Source organism: Saccopteryx leptura, chromosome 2 (genome assembly GCF_036850995.1).
Source record: "Saccopteryx leptura isolate mSacLep1 chromosome 2, mSacLep1_pri_phased_curated, whole genome shotgun sequence".
Taxonomy (NCBI): domain Eukaryota; kingdom Metazoa; phylum Chordata; class Mammalia; order Chiroptera; family Emballonuridae; genus Saccopteryx; species Saccopteryx leptura.
Genome location: NC_089504.1, coordinates 288633486 through 288653494, shown reverse-complemented (window position 1 = coordinate 288653494; position 20009 = coordinate 288633486). Strand labels below are relative to the sequence as shown.

Below are 20009 nucleotides of genomic sequence, written 5' to 3'. Positions count from 1 at the left end.
AACTTTCTGGAAAGCCATAAAAATGAAACAAAACCAAGGAAACTTTTAGAAGGAAGAAAAAATAGAAACACATGTAAGTTTAAAATATTGTTTCAATGTTTTAAAATTTAGTGATTTTTCAAAGAAAGACAAACACCAATTTGTTGTTCCGCTATTTATGCATTCACTGGTCAATTTTGTTTTTTTAGATTTTATTTATTGATTTTTAAGAAGAGGAGAAAGAGAGAAACAGAGAGAGGTGGGAGAAGTGGGAAACATCAACCTGTAGTAGTTGCTTCCTATCTGTGCCTTGACCAGGCAAGCCCAGGGGTTTCTTTTTTTTTTTTTTTTTTTGTATTTTTCTGAGCTGGAAACGGGGAGGCAGTCAGACAGACTCCCGCATGCGCCTGACCAGGATCCACCCGGCACGCCCACCAGGGGGCGATGCTCTGCACATCCGGGGGGGTTGCTCTGTCACGACCAGAGCCACTCTAGCGCCTGAGGCAGAGGCCAAGGAGCCATCCCCAGCGCCCGGGCCATCCTTTGCTCCAATGGAGCCTTGGCTGCAGGAGGGGAAGAGAGAGACAGATAGGAAGGAGAGGGGGAGGGGTGGAGAAGCAGATGGGTGCCTCTCCTGTGTGCCCTGGCAGGGAATCAACCCCAGGACTTCTGCACGCCAGGCCGACGCTCTACCACTGAGCCAACCGGCCAGGGCCAAGTCCAGGGTTTCAAACAGGCAACCTCAGTGTTCCAGGTCGACACTTTATCCATTGCACCACCACAGGTTAGACACTGGTCAATTTTTGTATGTGCTTTTTTTTTTAAATTTTTTAAATTTATTTTAATTAATTAATTAATTTTTTTACAGAGACAGAGTCAGAGAGAAGGATAGATAGGGACAGACAGACCGGAACAGAGAGAGACAAGAAGCATCAATCATCAGTTTTTTTGTTGTGGCACTTTAGTTGTTCATCGATTGCTCTCCCATACGTGCCTTGACCGTGGGGCTACAGCAGAGCGAGTGACCCCTTGCTCAAGCCAGCAACCCTGGATCCAAGCTGGTGAGCTTTGCTCAAACCAGATGAGCCTGCACTCAAGCTGGCGACCCTGGGGTCTCGAACCTGGGCCCTCCACATCCCAGTCCTATGCTCTATCCACTGCGCCACCGCCTGGTCAGGCTGTATGTGCTTTGACCTGAGATCAAACCCACAACCTTGCCTGACCTGTGGTGACACAGTGGATAAAGTGTCAACCTGGAAACACTGAGGTTGCCAGTTCAAAACCCTGGGCTTGCCTGGTCAAGGCACATATGGGAGTTGATGCTTCCTGCTCCTCCCCCCTTCTCTCTCTCTCTCTCACTCTCTTCCCTCTCTTCCCTCTCTATAGTGAATAAATAAAATCTTTGGGAAAAAAAAATGGTTGTTTACTTAAAAAAAAAAACAGCCTGACCTGTGGTGGCGCAGTGGATAGGGCGTCAACCTGGAAACACTGAGGTTGCCGGTTCAAGGCCCTGGCTTGCCTGGTCAAGGCACATATGGGAGTTGATGCTTCCTGCTCCTCCTCCTTCTCTCTCTCTCTCTTTCTCTCTCTCACCCCCCTCTAAAGTGAATAAATAAATAAATAAAAATTAAAAAAAAAAAAAAAAAAAAAAAAAAAAAAAAACAAACCCCACAACCTTGGCCATGGCCAATTGGCTCAGTGGTAGAATGTAGGCCAGCATGTGGATGTCCCACATTCGAGTCCAGGTCAGGGCACACAGGGCACACAGGAGAGGTGCCCATCTACTTCTCTACCCATCCCTCTCCCCCTCTCACTTTTCTCTCGCTCTCTCTCCCTCTCTCTCCTCCCCTCCTGCAATCATGGCTCGATTGGCGCAAGTTGGCCCTAGGCACTGAGGATGGCTCCATGGCCTCCAACTCAGGCACTAAAAATATAGCTCCATTTGCAATGGAGCATGGGTCCCAGATGGGCAGAGCATCGCCCCCTCATGTGCTTGCCAGGTGGATCCCAGTCTGTGCCTGTTGGGTAAACAAATGTTTATTAAGTTTGCTCGCTTGTATTAGGGCAGCACCAAGTGTGTATAGTGTATGGGAGGCTGCCATGTGTGAATAATCTATCTAAGGCTGTAGGTGATTGCCCTCAGAGCAGCAGATTGCAAATTGCGGATTGCCTTCCTGCTTTGGAGGGGTGATTATTTGCTATTGTTTGCTGGAGAAGGGATTTTTTCCCCAGCCTGTTTTGCTGGGCAGAGGAATGCAGAGAGAATCCAGAGAGAGAGAGAGAATGCACAGAGAGAAAAAGAGGGTGCTGAGGCAGGTGGGGGCCTGTGAGTCCGGGAGAGTCTGGAGAATGAGTCTGTTCGTTGCGAGCCCTGAGAAGGAAGCGGTCTTCCCTGCCTGTTTGCTCATCTGCAGGTACTAGATAGACTTTAATAAACAGAATAGCCCACCATCCTCTGGCTCCACAGTTCTTTTACCGTCTGCCCAAATCCAGTGGGAACCTGCATGGCCATGGCAATGACTCCAGTGGGAACCTGCATGGCCATGGCAATGACCACTGGCCTTACAGGGCGGGTGCGGGAGTCTGTTTCTGCCTCCCCTCCTCTCACTAAATAAATTAAAACAAAAAAAAAATCCCTGCAACCTTGGAGTATCTGGATGCCACTCTAAGCAACTGAGCTGCCTGGCCAGGCCCTCCTCCCCAACTTTTTTACTGTGACAAAATACAGTAACATAAAATTTATCACTTTAACCATTTTTAACTGTACAGTTCAATGGCATTAAGTAAGTTACATTATTGTGCAACCATCACCACTCCTCATCCCATACTGAGAATGTACCCATTAAACAGTAAGTCCCCATTTCCTCTTCTCCACAACCCCTGGAAACACTGTTCTTTTACAGAGATAAAAACCCCATTTTATCTCCATTAATTTGACTGTTCAGGGTTCACAGGGTTCACATATAAGTGGAATCATAAAATACTTGTCCCTTTGTGTCTGGCCTTTTTTTTTTTTTTTTTTTTTTTTTTGTATTTTTCTGAAGCTGGAAACGGGGAGAGACAGTCTGACAGACTCCCGCATGCGCCCGACGGGGATCCACCCGGCACGCCCACCAGGGGCGACGCTCTGCCCACCAGGGGGCGATGCTCTGCCCCTCCGGGGGGCCGCTCCGCTGCGACCAGAGCCACTCTAGCGCCTGGGGCATTTTCCACTTAGTATAATGTCTGCAAGGTTAATCCATATCATAGCATGTAGCAAAATTTCATTTCTTTTTTAAAAATGGGCTGTGGAGGCCTGACCTGTGGTGGTGCAGTGGATAAAGCGTCGACCTGGAAATGCTGAGGTCACCGGTTCGAAACCCTGGGCTTGCCTGGTCAAGGCACATATGGGAGTTGATGCTTCCAGCTCCTCCCTCTTCTCTCTCTGTCTCTCTCTCTTCTCTCTCCCTGTCTCTCTCCTCTCTAAAAATGAATAAATAAAGTAAAATTAAAAAAAATTTAAAAAAAAATGGGCGGTGGAGCGTCGGCCCGGCATGTGGAAGTCCCAGGTTCAATTCCCAGCCAGGGCACACAGGAGAAGTGCCCATCTGCTTCTCCACCTTTCCCCCTCTCCATTCTCTCTGTCTCTCTCTTCCCCTCCCGCAGCCAAGGCTCCATTGGAGCAAAGTTGGCCCAGGTGCTAAGGATGGCTCCATGGCCTCTGCCTCAGGAGCTAGAATGGCTTCGGTTGCAACAGAGCAACACCGAGCATCGCCCCCTGGTGGGGATGCTGGGTGGATCCCTGCCCGTGCATGTGGGAGTCTGTCTGCCTCCCCTCACCCCACTTCTCACTTCGAAAAAATAAAATAAAAGTGTGAATAATAGTCAATAGTCACATGCGGTTTTCTACATATTTTAGTACCATTAAAAATATACTCTTAAATTTAATAATATAAAACTAAACTATGAATGTAATCTGGTTTTCTCATAAAGTTAGCACAGGAAGGTTATGGACAACTAGAGATATAAGAATTTATTTTTCATCTTTGGAGAAAAAAAGTACCCACATCCCAAAATTAGTTCTTCCTTTAGCTCCCGAAGTCGGTATTTAAAAAAATCTGAGCCTGACCTGTGGTGGCGAAGTGAATATACCGTGGACCTGGAATGCTGCAGTCACTGTTGGAAACGCGGGGCTTGCCGGGTCAAGGTGCATACGAGAAGCAAGTTGATGCTTCCCGGTACCCCCACTCCCCCCACACACACACCCATCTTTTCTTTCTCTCCTCTCTCTAAACATCAATCAATTTTTAAAATCTTAAAAAAAAAAAAAAAAAATCCGTCTCGTCAAGGCCTATAAAGAACTACAACTCCCGGGAGCATTAAGGCCGGGCCCCTTCTCCCAAACCTGCCAGCTCCAAAGACTCCATTTCCCAGAAGTCCCGGAGCCTGGGTGAGAACCAGTATTTCCCGGACGCCCCCTCGCGGCGCATTTCAGCGGGGCTTCAGTTCCCAGCGGCCCTCGCGGCAGGTTCTGGGCTTAAGGGCAATTCGTGATGGCCGGGGCTGGTTCCGCCGCTGTGTCTGGGGCAGGGACCCCGGTGGCTGGGCCTGCGGGCCGCGACCTCTTCGCCGAGGGGCTCCTTGAATTCCTGCGGCCGGCTGTGCAGCAGCTTGATTCTCACGTCCACGCCGTCAGGTGCCCGAGAGGGAAGGTTGGGGCGGGACCTCTCTAATTTGCTTTGTAGGAGTGGAGCCAAAAAAGGTTCCTGCCTGGGTTCTGATGGAACTAAGAATAAATTTTGGAAGCTGGATGCAGTGCAGAACGGCGTTGGCATGGGGGCTGGGGGTTGGGGCGTGTAGCTGGCTTCTCTTAGCACTTGGGAAACACCTAGGGGAACAGGTTTCTTGAGTTCCACTGATTGACCTGTAAGCCTTGTTCTTTACAGAGAGAGCCAGGTAGAGCTACGGGAACAAATTGACAACCTAGCTACTGGTAAGCACACCTGTGTATCCGGAATCCTTCAGCTCACTGGGTTTCTGTCGCTTCTTTGCAGCACAGCAACACTGCCAATAAATTTCTTTAAATTTCTAATGACTGTAGCCCATGTGGGTGCAAGAGGGTTTTCCATCCCATTTACTAGACTACTAAGAACAAGAAATGAGCCAGTAGGTGTTAGTTGCACCTTATTTCCACCCACAGAACTGTGCCATATCAATGAGAATCAGAAAGTGGCCCTGGATCTCGATCCCTATGTGAAGAAGCTACTTAATGCCCGGCGACGCGTTGTCTTGGTCAACAACATTCTACAGAATGCTCAGGTAAGAGGATTTCCTACCAACAGTGATTCTTTGCTCTAAGTTCTCTGGGTATATCTCCAATTTTCAAGGGATCCCTCAAAGTCTCCAACAAATGGAAGTTGTTTTTTCAAGTCTTTGGGGAAAGGGAGTTGTCAACTATACGAGTGTCTGCCATAATATAAACTTTTTTTTTTTTTAGCAAGACGGATAGGAAGAGATGAGACTTATCAACTCATAGTTGTGACACTTCAGTTGTTTATTGACCGCCTTGGGGGGGGGGGGGGCTCCAGCTGAACCAGTGACCCTTTGCACAAGCCAGCAACCTTGGCTCCAGCCAGTGACCATGATGTCATGTCTATGTTCCCAATCTTATGCTGGTGACCTCAGGATTCCAAACCTGGGTCCTCAGCATCTCAGGTTGATGCTTTAGCACCACCACTTGGTCAAACCATATAGTAAACTGTTTATTCTCAATACCCAGTTACTGTCATTTACATTGTTATATACCAAGCCTAAGATATTTTCCAGCACCTGGGTGAGTGAGCTCTAAAGCCTTTCACAGAGCAGTTACTAATAGTCCAAATCTTGTCTCTTAGGAACGGCTGAGGCGGCTAAACCACAGTGTTGCCAAGGAAACAGCCCGGAGGAGGGCAATGCTGGATTCAGGAGTTTACCCCTCTGGGTCCCCAAGCAAGTAACAGGCCAGATGGTTCCGTGGCCTCACAATAGCACAAGTACTGTTTCCCATCTGCTTCATTTTCTCCAGAACACCCCATAAACCTTAGAATATCAAGACAGTCGTTTTGTTTTCAAAGCACTTAAAAAAATCTTATTTATGTGGGAGCCCAAAGAACCCTATGTATAGGACTCAGGATCCCAAAGGATTCCAGTTCCTGCTTCCCTCCAAGAATGAGCAGACATCTACCTTTTTTTCCTTGTTTCTTTAAAAAAATACTTCTGTATCTTGAAGTATATATGCAAGGCCCACCTCTTCCTTCCAGCCTAATTAAACAGGGAGGGGCTTCCTGTTACATGGCTCATTACTGGGGCCTGGGCAGCATTTCCTCTACCTGTGACTTCTCATTTTCCTTTTTATACTGAAGATTTGGAGAGCACAAAGTACAGTAAATGTGAATGACCTATCTACCATCTTTTATGGACTTCCCTGGCTTGAATGCAGTAGCAGTCTTGCTAGGAACCATTTAATTCAATAAATGCTTAAATAGTATTCTATTTTATTCTAATAGACAAAAAGGTTCCAAGGGTCTTTATACTTTAATTCAAATACAGCTTCAAATACTGATCTAGTACTTACAATGGAAAGACTTTAATATTTTCAATGAAGAGCACAGAAAGCAAAAGGAAGCAAAAAAGGTGGCCAGATACCAAGTAAAAACAAGACCAAGAGCCTTACTAGGAAGTACTTTAATCATTTTTCTTAGAAAAAAAGTTTTCCCAGGCAGTTGACAACATTTCAACATCAAAGTACTGGTTGAGGGAGGTTTACAAGAGCTGGGGATTCTATAGTATTGTGAAGAAAAGTTAGTATCCTGTTTCACTATAGATGGGAGATTCTGGCTAATAAGTCAATATAAGAACTCAGTGGGACCTGATGAGGCAGTGGTGCAGTGGATAGGGCATCAAACTGGGACACAGAGGATCCAGGTTCAAAACCCGAGGTCACCAGCTTGAGCACAGGCTCATCTAGGTTGAGCAAGACTCACCAGCTTGAACCCAAGTTCGCTGGCTTGAGCAAGGGGTCACTTGGTCTGCTGTAGCCCCCCGGTCAAGGCACATATGAGAAAGCAGTCAAATGAGAAACTAAGATGCTACAACGAAGAATTAATGCTTCTCATCTCTCACCCTTCCGGTCAGTCTGTCCCTATCTGTCCCTCTCCTGTCACAAAAAACAAAAACAAAAAACACTCAGTGGGAAGACACTTCCTTCTAGAGTTTACTTTTTATTTTCCTTCCTGTCTCCCCTATCCCCCAGAAATGCCATCATAAAAAGCCCAGTAGCAGTCAGCTTAGGCTTCAATCTTCCCCTTGGGTAAGAAATAGTGAAGAGAAGGGGTGGTCACTCCTGAGTCTCCATGCTTTCTTCTTCCTCTCCTTGAGGTGGTTCTTCTGTATTCTCCTCCTCTTCCTCTCCTTCCTTCTTCTCTGGTGGCTTCTCATAAGCCTTTTCTGAAGGTGTCACAATCACTCCATCCCAGGTAGATATTTCGGATGCAAGATCTAGAAGAGAAAAAAGTCATGGTCTATACAGTGGAAATACTAAGACATCTGAGTAGTGTACAGCTTCTTTGTAAATCACAAAATTCCCTAAAGAACCCCTGACCCTATGGTCACTCACAGCTGGCATCACCCTCCTGGCCAAGGATCTTCCTAAAACCACCATGTGACAGGATTCGGACCAGAGTCTGGGCTGTGTAGCAGACCATGTCCTGAAGGAAAGCAGAGAGGGTAAATATAGAGAATCAAGAAGTACCTTACTTAATATTCTCATGAAAACAAAAAAAATTTTTTTAAGAAAGAGGAAGAGAAATATCAATTTGTTGTTCCACTTATTTATGGATTCACCGGTTGATTCTAGTATGTGCTCTGACCCAGGATGGAACGCACACCTTGGTGTATAGGGATGATGCTCTAACCCAGTGGTCGGGAAACTGTGGCTCGCGAGCCACACATGGCTCTTTGGCCCCTTGAGTGCGGCTCTTCCACAAAATACCTAATAATTAGCAAAGGCCAGCTTAGGAGTACCCTTATTAAGTTAATAATGTACCTACCTATATAGTTTAAGTTTTAAAAATTTGGCTCTCAAAAGAAATTTCGGCCTGACCTGTGGTGGCGCAGTGGATAAAGCGTCGACCTGGAAATGCTGAGGTCGCCGGTTCGAAACCCTGGGCTTGCCTGGTCAAGGCACATATGGGAATTGATGCTTCCAGCTCCTCCCCCCTTCTCTCTCTGTCTCTCCTCTCCCTCCCTCTCTGTCTCTCTCTCTCCTCTCTAAAAATGAATTAAAAAAAAAAAAGGGGAAAAAAAAAAAAAGAAATTTCAATCGTTGTACTGTTGATATTTGGCTCTGTTGACTAACTAATGAGTTTGCCAACCACTGCTCTAACTAACTGAGCTACCCAGCCAGGCCTGAAGACAACTTTCTATTTTCAAGACCAAAGTATGTGAGAACCCCCAAATCCTTGACCCCTGAAGATCACATTTTCTCTGCCTTCTGACCCAGAAGTATTTAAGAGTGAGCCAAAACAGATCATCTCGGAGCTGTCCCAATACCTGTTGTTCCAGAGTCATGACTGTGTGTACTCTGAAGTTGCCACTCTCACAAGGGTCTGTGATACCCATTGACCCTGGCAGGAAGAGTCCTGCAGCCAGAATCTGCAAACAACGTCTGAAACAGAGAGGTATTAAAAGAACATACAAGACAGCTTATAATCCAGCCCCAACCCCAGAGAAGCATGCTGTACCTGTATGCCACATTTAGGGCCAAAGGCTGTCTGGTGGGGTTGTTCATCACAGCATAGTGCCCCTGGAAAAGAATAAATCTGGTAGGTATGCCATAAAAACAGCAATCCATCTTCCAACAAACTGAAACCTTAAAACAGGGGTCCCCAAACTACGGCCCACGGGCCACATGTGGCCCCCTGAGGCCATTTATCCTGCCCCGCCACACTTCCGGAAGGGGCACCTCTTTCATTGGTGGTTAGTGAGAGGAGCATAGTTCCCATTAAAATACTGGTCAGTTTGTTGATTTAAATTTACTTGTTCTTTATTTTAAATATTGTATTTGTTCCCATTTTGTTTTTTTACTTTAAAATAAGATATGTGCAGTGTGCATAGGGATTTGTTCATAGTTTTTTTTATAGTCCAGCCCTCCAACGGTCTGAGAGACAGTGAACTGGCCCCCTGTGTAAAAAGTTTGGGGACCCCTGCCTTAAAACATGAGGAAAACTGGTTATTAAAGCCTAGCCAAAACCTTCATGTTCAGAAGCAATTGTGAAGTGAATGCTCATCTACTATGTTCTCTCCATTATCACATTAATGATAGCAGTAATAAAAAGACAAAAGGGCAATAACTACTCATTTAATACTCTATAAAGACCGAATAAAGTAATAAACACCGAATTTGTACTGGATTACTTGTCCACCAATGAGATTTCTTTTAAGCTTCACCAAATTTCAGATTCTGGTAGATGTCAGAGTAACTACTGTTAAACAGGGATGGATCAGGAACGCCAATTGCCCTTCTTTACTTACAAGTAGGTCAAGGATCCATGGCGTGAGGGGCTCAAAACCAGGAAAACGAATCCTCAGGTCTTTTAGAAGTCTGATGAGAACCTTAACTCTAAAGGTAAGAGGGACCCAAGTATTAAAAATAGTATGTATGATCATGTACTTCAACACCTAAGGTACATGCTGAAACTATTTCCAGAACTACGCAGCCTCCTCTCTCAATTTAAATTTGCTTATTTAAGGTAAAAGTCAAAATCCAGACAGAAGACTGGAGCCAAAAATGATCTGTCAGAGGAAGTACAGGAGTCCCCTGCTATTGTGTAGTTAGAAGGGTTAAGTTACCCGACCAGGTGGTGGTACAGTGGATAGAGCCATCGACCTGGGATGCTGAGGATCCAGGTTTGAAACCCTGAGGTCGCCAGCTTGAGTGTGGGATCATATGACCCCATGGTCACTGGCCTGAACCTAAGGTCGCTGGCTTGAGCAAGGGTTCACTGGCTGGGCTGGAGCGCCCTGGTCAAGGCACATAAGAGAAAGCAACCACTGAACAACTAAGGTGCTGCAACTATATATTAGTTGATGCTTCTCATCTCTCTCCCTTTCTATCTTGCTTAAAAAAAGGGGGGGGGGGATAGGTTATCTTAAATACTGAAGGAGTACTCACGTGGACTGAGAAGCATTTTCCTCAAACCAGCGGGCATGTCGGATGGCTGCTAAGGCACTCTGCAACACCTTGATATCCACTAGAGGTAGGACAGACCAAGATGAAACATTCCTATTATTAAGCAAGCAATTCAATCCCATTGCCATAGTTCAGTAACTTGGAAAGAGGACAGAATAATGTAATTCCTTAAGCCACTCTGTTCCTCATATCAGCAAATCACTTGTCCAAAACTCACTATTCCTCCCCTAAACCAAATCTAGAAGTATACAATACCCACCATTTTCTCCAAAAGCCTAACCCAACTCCGTATTTCCTTCGTTCTGAAGTGCTCAAACTGCTTTCCTGTGCACCCTGTCTTTGACAATTTCACTAGCAAGCTAGTAAACCCGTCTCCAAATTATAAATGGAGGTAGCAAAGTTTGGGAGTAAACTTAGGTCCTCCATGGTTTCATGTGGAATAGCAACAAACTAAACTCAACAGCAACTTTACACCATGCTTTGAATTTCCCCAGCAATGGGAAAAAAAAAAAAAAAAGACTAACAGTGGAGCTCTGGGTCCAGTTTTCGGAGATTGGGTGGCACTGTTGTAATGAGAATCTTAACTGTAGCATCAGAAGAACTGATTTCAAAGCCAGTTTCATTGGTCAGCATGGTCAGAACTGAAAGAAAAATCAAAAGTTGTAACTTTCCATTAGATGACCAAAGGTAAATCCAGGGCAGATTTTCAAAAGCACCAAGAGTCTTAGAGCAGTGGTAGTCAACCTGGTCCCTGCTGCCAACTAGGTGGGCTTTCCAGCTTTCATAGTGGGCAGCAGCGGAGCAACCAAAGTATAAATAAAAAGATAAATTTAACTATAGTAAGTTGTTTCATAAAGATTTATTCTGCCAAACTTAGCGAAAATCCGACATAAAATACTTGGTAAGTAATTATTATTATGTGCTTTAACTTGCTGTAACTCTACTTTATACATTTTATAAAGTAAAGTCACTTTCCTACTTTATAAATCACCATTACTGTGGAATTGGTGGGCGGTTAGAAAATTTTACTACTAACAGAGATACAAAAGTGGGCGGTAGGTATAAAAAGGTTGACTACCCCTGGTCTAGAGTGAAGATTTACAGTACAGAATTTTTTTTTTTAAATAAGGGAGATCAATAGGATTTTGACACTGGAGATCTCTGCCAAAATTTCCCCAACATAAAACTGCATTCATTCTTCCTTCTACCCTCACCAGACCTTGTTAACTGTGTACTTAAGAGTTACAGACCTGGCTCCTATGACCACTACATACACATTCAGCAACAAACTCAAACCTTCAGAAGGATCCTGTGCTCTTAGGCTTTCCACAACTTTGTTCCCTAGGGCAGCAACAGCTTCCACTAGAAAGAGAGAAAAGCAGACAATGAACATTACAATTATCTCCTCTGCACTCTAATTTCTGCCCCAAGGCTGGAGCAAGGGCAAGCAATAGAAAAAAACACTTTTACAAGGGGAAACTAATGCCTGCAGAGAAACTAGAAGACTAAGGGGGCAAGACACCCTCTCCTATACTCACATCCATTTTCTATAGTAGGTGGCACTTATGCTATTTTGGGCTGGATAATTCTTTGGGAGTTGAGGGGTAGTGTCCACCCTGTTCCCTATAGGATGCTTAGCAGCATCCCTGGCCTCTATCTCCTTGATGTCAGTATCCCTGAAACGTCTCCAACCACTGCCAAATGTCCCCCGGGGGGTAAAAGTACCCCCAGCTGAAAAACACTGCCCTATAGTGACTGACCAGATTCTTTCAGACACTCCAGAGTTTGTCTCTTATTACCCCCACACATTAAAAAATAAAATTTCTGCCCTGGCCGGTTGGCTCAGCGGTAGAGCGTCGGCCCAGCGTGCGGAGGACCCGGGTTCGATTCCCGGCCAGGGCACATAGAAGCGCCCATTTGCTTCTCCACCCCTCCGCCGCGCCTTCCTCTCTCTCTCTCTTCCCCTCCCGCAGCCAAAGGCTCCACTGGAGCAAAGATGGCCCGGGCGCTGGGGATGGCTCTGTGGCCTCTGCCTCAGGCACTAGAGTGGCTCTGGTCGCAACATGGCGAAGCCCAGGATAGGCAGAGCATCGCCCCCTGGTGGGCAGAGCGTTGCCCCCTGGTGGGCGTGCCGGGTGGATCCCGGTCGGGCGCATGCGGGAGTCTGTCTGACTGTCTCTCCCTGTTTCCAGCTTCAGAAAAAAAAAATGCAAAAAAATAAAAAATAAAAATAAAAAAATAAAATTTCTGCGTTTCTTTCCTATCAGACCAGAAAGTTCATGACCAACAGAATACTTCAGTGGAAACAAGTAGTCATCGACACCTTCACCTGGGGAAGGCAACAGAACTTAAGACAGAAATTTGGGGGAAAATGGCCAAAATGTAAGACCACAACAGATGTCATCTTTGTTTTTAGATTCAGAACCCATTTTGGTGGTAGCAAGACAACTGGCTTTGGCATGATTTGATTCCTTGGATTACTCAAAGCAAAATAAACCCAGGCCTGACCTGTGGTGGCACAGAGGATAAAGCGTCAACCTAGAAACCTGAGGTCGCTGGTTCAAAACCCTAGGCTTGCCCAGTCAAGACACATACAATAAGCAATCAATGAACAACTAGAGTGAAGCAACTATGAGGTGATACTTCTCGCCTCCACCCCTACACTCTCTGTAACATTAGTAAATAAAATCTTTTTTAATTTTTTTTTTTTTTTTGGACAGAGACAGACAGGAAGGGAGAAAGATGAGAAGTATCAATTCTTTGTTGCGGCACTTTAGTTGTTCATTGATTGCTTTCTCATATGTGCCTTGACCAGGGGGCAACAGCAGAGCGAGTGACCCCTTGCTCAAGCCAGCAACCTTGGGCTTCAAGCCAGCAACCATGGAATCATGTCTATGACCCTGTGCTCAAGCCAGCAACCTTGGGGTTTCAAACCTGGGTCCTCAGCATCCCAGTCCGATGCTCTATTTACTGCGCCACCGCCTGGTCAGGCTTTTAATTTTTTATTTATGAATTTTAACGAGAGGACAGGAGAGAGAGACAGGAGTATCGCTCCACTCCAACATGTGCCCTGACCAGGGATCAAACTGGCAACCTCTGCACTTTGGGATGATGCTCCAACTGAGTTATCCAGCCAGGACAATAAAAAAAAAAAGAGGCCCTGGCCGGTTGGCTCAGCGGTAGAGTGTCGGCCTAGCGTGCAGAGGACCCGGGTTCGATTCCCGGCCAGGGCACATAGGAGAAGCGCCCATTTGCTTCTCCACCCCTCCGCCGCGCTTTCCTCTCTGTCTCTCTCTTCCCCTCCCGCAGCCGAGGCTCCAATGGAGCAAAGATGGCCTGGGCGCTGGGGATGGCTCTGTGGCCTCCGCCTCAGGCGCTAGAGTGGCTCTGGTCGCAATATGGCGACGCCCAGGATGGGCAGAGCATCGCCCCCTGGTGGGCAGAGCGTCGCCCCTAGTGGGCGGGCCGGGTAGATCCCGGTCGGGCGCATGCGGGAATCTGTCTGACTGTCTCTCCCTGTTTCCAGCTTCAGAAAAATGGGGAAAAAAAAAAAAAGAGAGTATAGAGACAGAGAGGAGAGAGAAAGAGGGGGAAGAAGGAGGAAGCATCAACTCATAGTAGTTGCTTCCCGTATGTGCGACCAGGCAAGCTCAGGGTTTTGAATCAGTGACCTCAGAGTTCCAGGTCGACGCTTTATCCACTGTGCCACCACAGGTCAGGGAAAAAAATTTTTTAAAAGAAAATAGCCTGACCAGGCGGTGGCGCAGTGGATAGAGCGTCAGACTGGGATGCGGAGGACCCAGTTCAAGACCCCGAGGTCGCCAGCTTGAGTGCAGGCTCATCTGGATTGAGCAAAAAGCTCACCAGCTTGGACCCAAAGTCGCTGGCTCAAGCAAGGGGTCACTCGGTCTGCTGAGGCCCACGGTCAAGGCACATATGAGAAAGCAATCAATGAACAACTAAGGTGTCGCAACGAAAAACTGATGATTGATGCTTCTCAGCTCTCTCCATTCCTGTCTGTCCCTGTCTATCCCTCTCTCTGTCTCTGAAAAAAATAAAATAAACCCAAACATAGACTTGCAATACATGGCCTATATGAAAAGAAGACCTCAAAAAAAAAAAAAAATACAAGAACACAAGAACAGAATGAAGAAAGGCGACTGCGACTACAAAGGCCAACACTGGTGCTGACCAAAAAATGAGCAGGAGATTGGACAGCAGCAGAAAGAGTAAAAATTCTTCAGTGACTTTCATCTTTGGAGACTGCTGGGCAAACAGATGTGTTAGTCTTGCTCACTTGCACTTCGCCTGATTGGTGCATGAGCACAGGGCAGCACCATGTGTGCATAGTCTATGTAAGGCTGCAGGTGCACGCAACCTTACAAAACAGCAGACTGTAGATTGCGGACTGCTTGCCATCACTGGGAGGTGCCATTTTTTTGCTATTGTTTGTGGAAGAAGGGGTTCTCCCTGGCCTGTTTGCTCATCAGCCCTGAGAGAGGGAAGTGATTTTCCCTGCCGCCTTGCTCATCCGCCATTGAGACTCTAATAAACGGAATGGCCCACCATTTTCCAGCCCCACAGTTCCCTTACCGTCTGCCTGAATTCAGTGCGAATCTGCATGGCCACGACCACCAGCCTTAGAGTAACTGTACAGATTTTTTGAGAGGACTAATAAACTAAGAACTTTTTTATAAATAAAATTTCCCATTTGTCTTCCAAACAGCCTTTCTCACAGGAAATTTGGGCTTTAAAGAGTCCTATGCCTCAATTCCAACTGCTATGTTCTGTTCCCACGCTCACACGTTGGCAGGATCTTTAGGATTACCACCAGGTCAGCTACATTGTGTCCTGTAGTCATTGTTCCTTTTTTGTATGATCCGACCTGTCGCACTTCCTCAATTTGCTGTTAGAAAAGGGAGTAAAAAAAAAAAGTGGAAAGACTGCCTAAAGCATCTCAGATAGAATTCAATTGCAACACAGCTTATTACCCAGATTTAGGAGTTGCAGAGGTCAAATTACATCCCCAAGCCACATGAAAAGCCTGATACATCATAGCTAGCTGATAACAATGATACCAGTCTTGTCCTCAAAATCGGTACCACAAAGGAATTCCACTGTACTTTCCCATTTTAGGTGTGGCTTTGGATAATAGGCAACAAAAGAATTAAGTAACAGCCAATTAAATTTCTACAATACTAGGACTGCCCTCTTCTAACACTAAATCATCAAAAACTCACCACTTCAAATGTCCCTGGAGCCACAATCAGATTATCAATCACATTGTTTATTTTGGTCACCAGAGAAAGGATAGAGGCCTGAAAAATAGCAGTAAACAAAAATAAGGTGAGGAAAATTGAATAAAAAAAAAAAAAACATGAAAATTATAAGTAACTTCTCAGTTTGAATATTTTATCCTTATCCCTTCCATACAAGCTAATTCAATACCAACATACTGCATTTAAAACACTTTAACCCATCTGGCCTTAAATGTATTAGAAGAAAACAACTTCACTGCTCACAGAAATTAGGGAATAGTTTATCGCTTCCTATTCATTTTAAAGTATCCCTAATTTTTGTGAGCAGTATATTTTTTATCTCAAAGACATAATCAATAAAAATGTTAACATTTACGTTATCTGGCACACTCGCGCTACCCACAATGAGAAATAAGGAGAACAATCAGAGTAGTCCCCCCATGGTGTGGTTTTGCTTTCCATGGTTTCAGTTACCCACAGTCAATTGTGGTCAGAAAATATTAAGTGGAAAATTCCAGAAATAAACAATTCATAAGTTTTCTAAAAATTGAATTGAGAGAGAGACAGGAAGGGAAAAAGGGAGGGTAGAGAGAGATGAAAAGCATCAACTCGTAGTTCATACACCAGGGGTCCCCAAACTACGGCCCGCGGGCCACATGCGGCCCCCTGAGGCCATTTATCTGGCCCCACCGCACTTCTGGAAGAGCACCTCTTTCATTGGCGGTCAGTGAGAGGAGCATAGTTCCCATTGAAATATTGGTCAGTTTGTTGATTTAAATTTACTTGTTCTTTATTTTAAATATTGTATTTGTTCCTGTTTTGTTTTTTTACTTTAATTATGTGCAGTGTGCATAGGAATTTGTTCATAGTTTTTTTTATAGTCCGGCCCTCCAATGGTCTGAGGGACAGTGAACTGGCCCCCTGTGTAAAAAGTTTGTGGACCCCTGTCATACACTTTAGTTGTTCAGATTGCGTAATGCCTCAAGCCAAGCCAGCACGCCTGTGCTCAAGCCAGCAACCTTAGGGTTTCAAATAGGAGATACCTCAGCAGCCCAGGTCAATGCTATATCCACTGTGCCACCACCAGTCAGACAACAATTCCCAAGTTTTAAATTGTGGATCATCCCGCTCAAGACATATTCACACTGTATACACTACCCGCCCTTAGCCCTCTTGGTTATCAGATTACCTGACCAGCATAGCGCAGTGGACGGAGCATCAGACTGGGACGCAGAGGACCCAGGTTCGAAACCCCGAGGTTGCCAGCTTGCACACGGGCTCACCAGCTTGAGCATGGGATCATAAACATGACCCCATGGTCGCTGGTTGAGCCCAAAGGTCGCTGGCTTGAAGCCCAAGGTTGCTGGCTTAAGCAAGGGGTCACTTTCTCTGCTGTAGCCCCCCAGTCAAAGCACATGAGAGAAAGCAATAATGAACAACTAAGGAGCCGCAACGAAGAACTGATGATGCTTCTCATCTCTCTCCCTTCCTGCCTGCCTGTCCCTATCTGTCTCTATCACACACAAAAAAAATAACCCTTTTAATAAGTAGTTAAAGGCTACATCACAGTGCCTACATCATTCACCTTCTTTTCATCACATAAGCATTGTATCATTTCACATTATCGCAAGAAAAAGAACAAGTACAGCAAGATATTTTGAAACCACATTCACACATTTATTACAGTGTATTGTAATTGTATTAGTTACACATTGTTGTTAAACTCTCTCTGTGTCTAATTTACAAATTAAACTTTATAATAGGTATATATATATATATAAGAAAAAAGATAGTATATACAGGGTTTAGTTCTATCTGCAGCTTCAGGCATCCATAGCAGGTCCTGGAACATAACCTCCATATTTAAGGGGGGGGGGGGGGGATATAAACCTGTGGAGTTTAGGCTCTGATAATAATAACCTCACCAATAGTTACTCACTTCTTCTCAAACTTTAAGAGAAATTTCAGGGAAAAAAAGCCAGAAAAATATACCTGTTCAGCAGAATTAGGAGCAAGGTCCTGATTTCTCTTCAGCAAGGCTTCACTGAAGGAAGTTTCATCAGGTGCTGGCTTGACCCGGGGGAAAGCCATTTCACACTAAACCAGAAATAAAAATTATTATTTATCAAAAATAATATACAGGAGAGATTTTTTCCTCTTGCTACAACAGAAAATAAAAAATTTTCCACTATTTTTTTTTTTTTTGAGAAAGATACGATAAGAAGCATCAACTCATAGTATTGTCACTTTTAACTATTCTTTAACAATTCACTGATTGCTTCTCATATGTGCCTTGACCAGGGGGGGGGGGGTGTCTAAGCCAAGCCAGTGACCCTTTGCTCAAGGCCTCAAGATGGTGACCTTGAGGTTTTGAACCTGGGTCCTCAGCATCCCAGATCAATGCTCTATCCACTGTACCCACTGGTCAGGCTACACTTATTTTTACTCTTTAAGATGTTCAAACAAGGATACAAGCTTGAAGGAATAGCCATAATTTAGCTCTTACTATTTGGGGGGGAAGGGTAGAAGGGAGAGATGAGAAGGATCAACTTGTAATTGTGTTACTTCAGTTGTTCATTGCTTGCTTCTCATACATGCCTTGACTGAGGGGGCTCAAGCCAGCAACCTCGGGGCCTCAGCATCCCAGGTCAGTGCTCTATCCACTGCGTCACCAGCAATTAGGTTAGCTCTCACCCCCCCGCCCTTTCTTTAATTGAGATGAGAAAGAAAAATATCGGTTTATTGTTCCACTTATTTATGCATTCACTGGTTGATTCTTGTACATGCCCTGACTGGGGATCAACTGCAACCTTAGTGTATTGGGACTGACACTCTAAACCAGGTGTCCCCAAACTACGGCCCGCGGGCCACAATGCGGCCCCCTGAGGCCATTTATCCAGCCCCCACTGCACTTCTGGAAGGGGCACCTCTTTCATTGGTGGTCAGTGAGAGGACCACTGTATTTGGCAGCCCTCCAATGGTCTGAGGGACAGTGAACTGACCCCCTGTGTAAAAAGTTTGGAGACCCCTGAAAACCAACTGAAGCACTCACTACCTTCATATTAAACAATAAGCCAGATTATAATCATGTTACTGCCAATAGTAGCCAAGGAATTAGCTTACCACCCTGCTTACTGTTTTTCATATAAAGCAACACACAGCTGACTCAAAACCCCAACTCTATTCACTAATCCCTTTTCCTACTGCCACCACCATTTTAACAGGGAGATGCTGGGCTCCAGTAAACTATAAGGAAAAGTGACCAGGCTCCATTCCTATGTCAGTGGTGAACAGGGCCCACGGTACTCACCAAATAGAAATCAAATGGGATATGTGGCACAAAGGGCCTGAACCTGAAACAGAGAAGCAATCCAAATTATTAACCACAGAAATCAAGTGACTTAGCATAATGAGGTCAAACTTATTTAGCAGAGCATGTGGTTTCTAAACCACAGCTGGATCTCACAAAAGCGAGTACCATTAATCTACTCCAAAGTCTATACAGGTAACTGTGCAGAGATGCTAACATCTGGCACTCACCCTCCTCCTGGGCCTCCCCTGGAACCGAAGCGACCGCCACGACCTCGGCCTCTGTCACCCCTAGAAATACATAAATAAGAGTTTAACTTGTTTTGACCTCGAGAAAGAGATCTCTCCACCACACCGGCCATATCATTTCAAGTTTTGCCTGCCTCCATCGCTCTTAACTTTCCTTTCGAAGTCAAGAATCCCCATTCCGAAAGCTCAGCCTCACCCCATGACCTCCTCGCTCTAGACAATCTAGTCACAACCCACCCCAAGTAATGACGGGGCTCAAATACCGACCCCTACAAGAAATACCCCATAATCGCCGGTACACGCCAACCCGGACACTTCAGGGACTAAAGAGATTGCTCATTTGTCGGCATAACCGGTCAGGCACTTGGCAGAGGATGAATGAAGTACGTTCAAGCCTTTTCGGGCTAGTTTGGGGCAGGAGGGGTGCTCCTCCCGGGACGTGAGGACGGCCCCTCACCTAAACCCCTCAGAGACCGAGTTGCCGAACCCGTCACCAGACTCCTGGGCCCACCGCCATTGCAGGTCCAGGTTTCCGCACCTTCGCGGCCTCCGACCTCCCCCATTCACCGAGACTCGGAATGCTCAGGTTTTAGGACAGGCCACTAGACACGTGGTCCTCCGACTTTATCTGGCCCAGTTTCCCAAGTTATCAGCCAAAAACCCCAAGCCTTTCAAGAGCTCTCCGGTCCCCTTACCTCATGGCGCCCTAAATCCCGAACAATGGAAGCCAAACCAACCGCCCCTCTCCTCTGTGGAGCCGACAACTTGAGAGGCGGCTTGCCGTCGTATCGCAACAAACTACGGTGCGATTGGCTCCCTCCTTACTCATCCGCTTATGCCTATTGGTTTACTATAGATTGTGAACCAATGAAAAATGCCTGCTGTGTCAGGGACCAGCCAATAAAACAGACTTGACAGTGATGACATTTTTTAACAAGTCACTAGGCGGCGCTGTGTAAAGAAGTCAGTATAACGATCACGTAGAAAACTCTCTATGGTAATTATGA

General features: G+C 45.6%; 2 protein-coding genes across 2 annotated transcripts; one reads left to right on the top strand and one right to left on the bottom strand.

Annotated features, from left to right (window-relative positions):
* The first annotated feature begins 4460 nt into the window (after window positions 1–4460).
* Window positions 4461–6049, top strand: SNAPIN (SNAP associated protein). The gene is made up of 4 exons (XM_066362446.1): window positions 4461–4654; window positions 4905–4951; window positions 5159–5277; window positions 5853–6049. Exons 1-4 carry the CDS (start codon window positions 4512–4514, stop codon window positions 5952–5954), a joined length of 411 nt encoding a protein of 136 aa, XP_066218543.1. The 5' UTR covers window positions 4461–4511; the 3' UTR covers window positions 5955–6049.
* A 1143-nt stretch (window positions 6050–7192) lies between these two features.
* ILF2 (interleukin enhancer binding factor 2) lies at window positions 7193–19797 on the bottom strand. The gene is made up of 14 exons (XM_066362445.1): window positions 19698–19797; window positions 18985–19044; window positions 18755–18797; window positions 17437–17541; window positions 15427–15504; window positions 14990–15092; window positions 11483–11548; window positions 10711–10827; window positions 10169–10247; window positions 9529–9616; window positions 8739–8800; window positions 8548–8662; window positions 7613–7703; window positions 7193–7494 (listed from the first exon to the last, which is right to left on the bottom strand). Exons 1-14 carry the CDS (start codon window positions 19700–19702, stop codon window positions 7334–7336), a joined length of 1173 nt encoding a protein of 390 aa, XP_066218542.1. The 5' UTR covers window positions 19703–19797; the 3' UTR covers window positions 7193–7333.
* Window positions 19798–20009: the final 212 nt, after the last annotated feature.

What these genes read in the sequence shown, in the direction of transcription:
- SNAPIN (XM_066362446.1), top strand. Translation starts at nt 4,512, where the DNA reads ATGGCCGGGGCTGGTTCCGCCGCTGTGTCTGGGGCAGGGACCCCGGTG. An exon ending in TCTCACGTCCACGCCGTCAG is followed by an intron (nt 4,655 to 4,904) that starts GTGCCCGAGAGG and finishes TGTTCTTTACAG; the next exon opens with AGAGAGCCAGGTAGAGCTAC. An exon ending in ACATTCTACAGAATGCTCAG is followed by an intron (nt 5,278 to 5,852) that starts GTAAGAGGATTT and finishes CTTGTCTCTTAG; the next exon opens with GAACGGCTGAGGCGGCTAAA.
- ILF2 (XM_066362445.1), bottom strand. An exon ending in CATGGATCCTTGACCTACTT is followed by an intron (nt 8,801 to 9,528) that starts GTAAGTAAAGAA and finishes ATTCTTTTCCAG; the next exon opens with GGGCACTATGCTGTGATGAA. An exon ending in TCATGACTCTGGAACAACAG is followed by an intron (nt 7,704 to 8,547) that starts GTATTGGGACAG and finishes GCTTTCCTTCAG; the next exon opens with GACATGGTCTGCTACACAGC.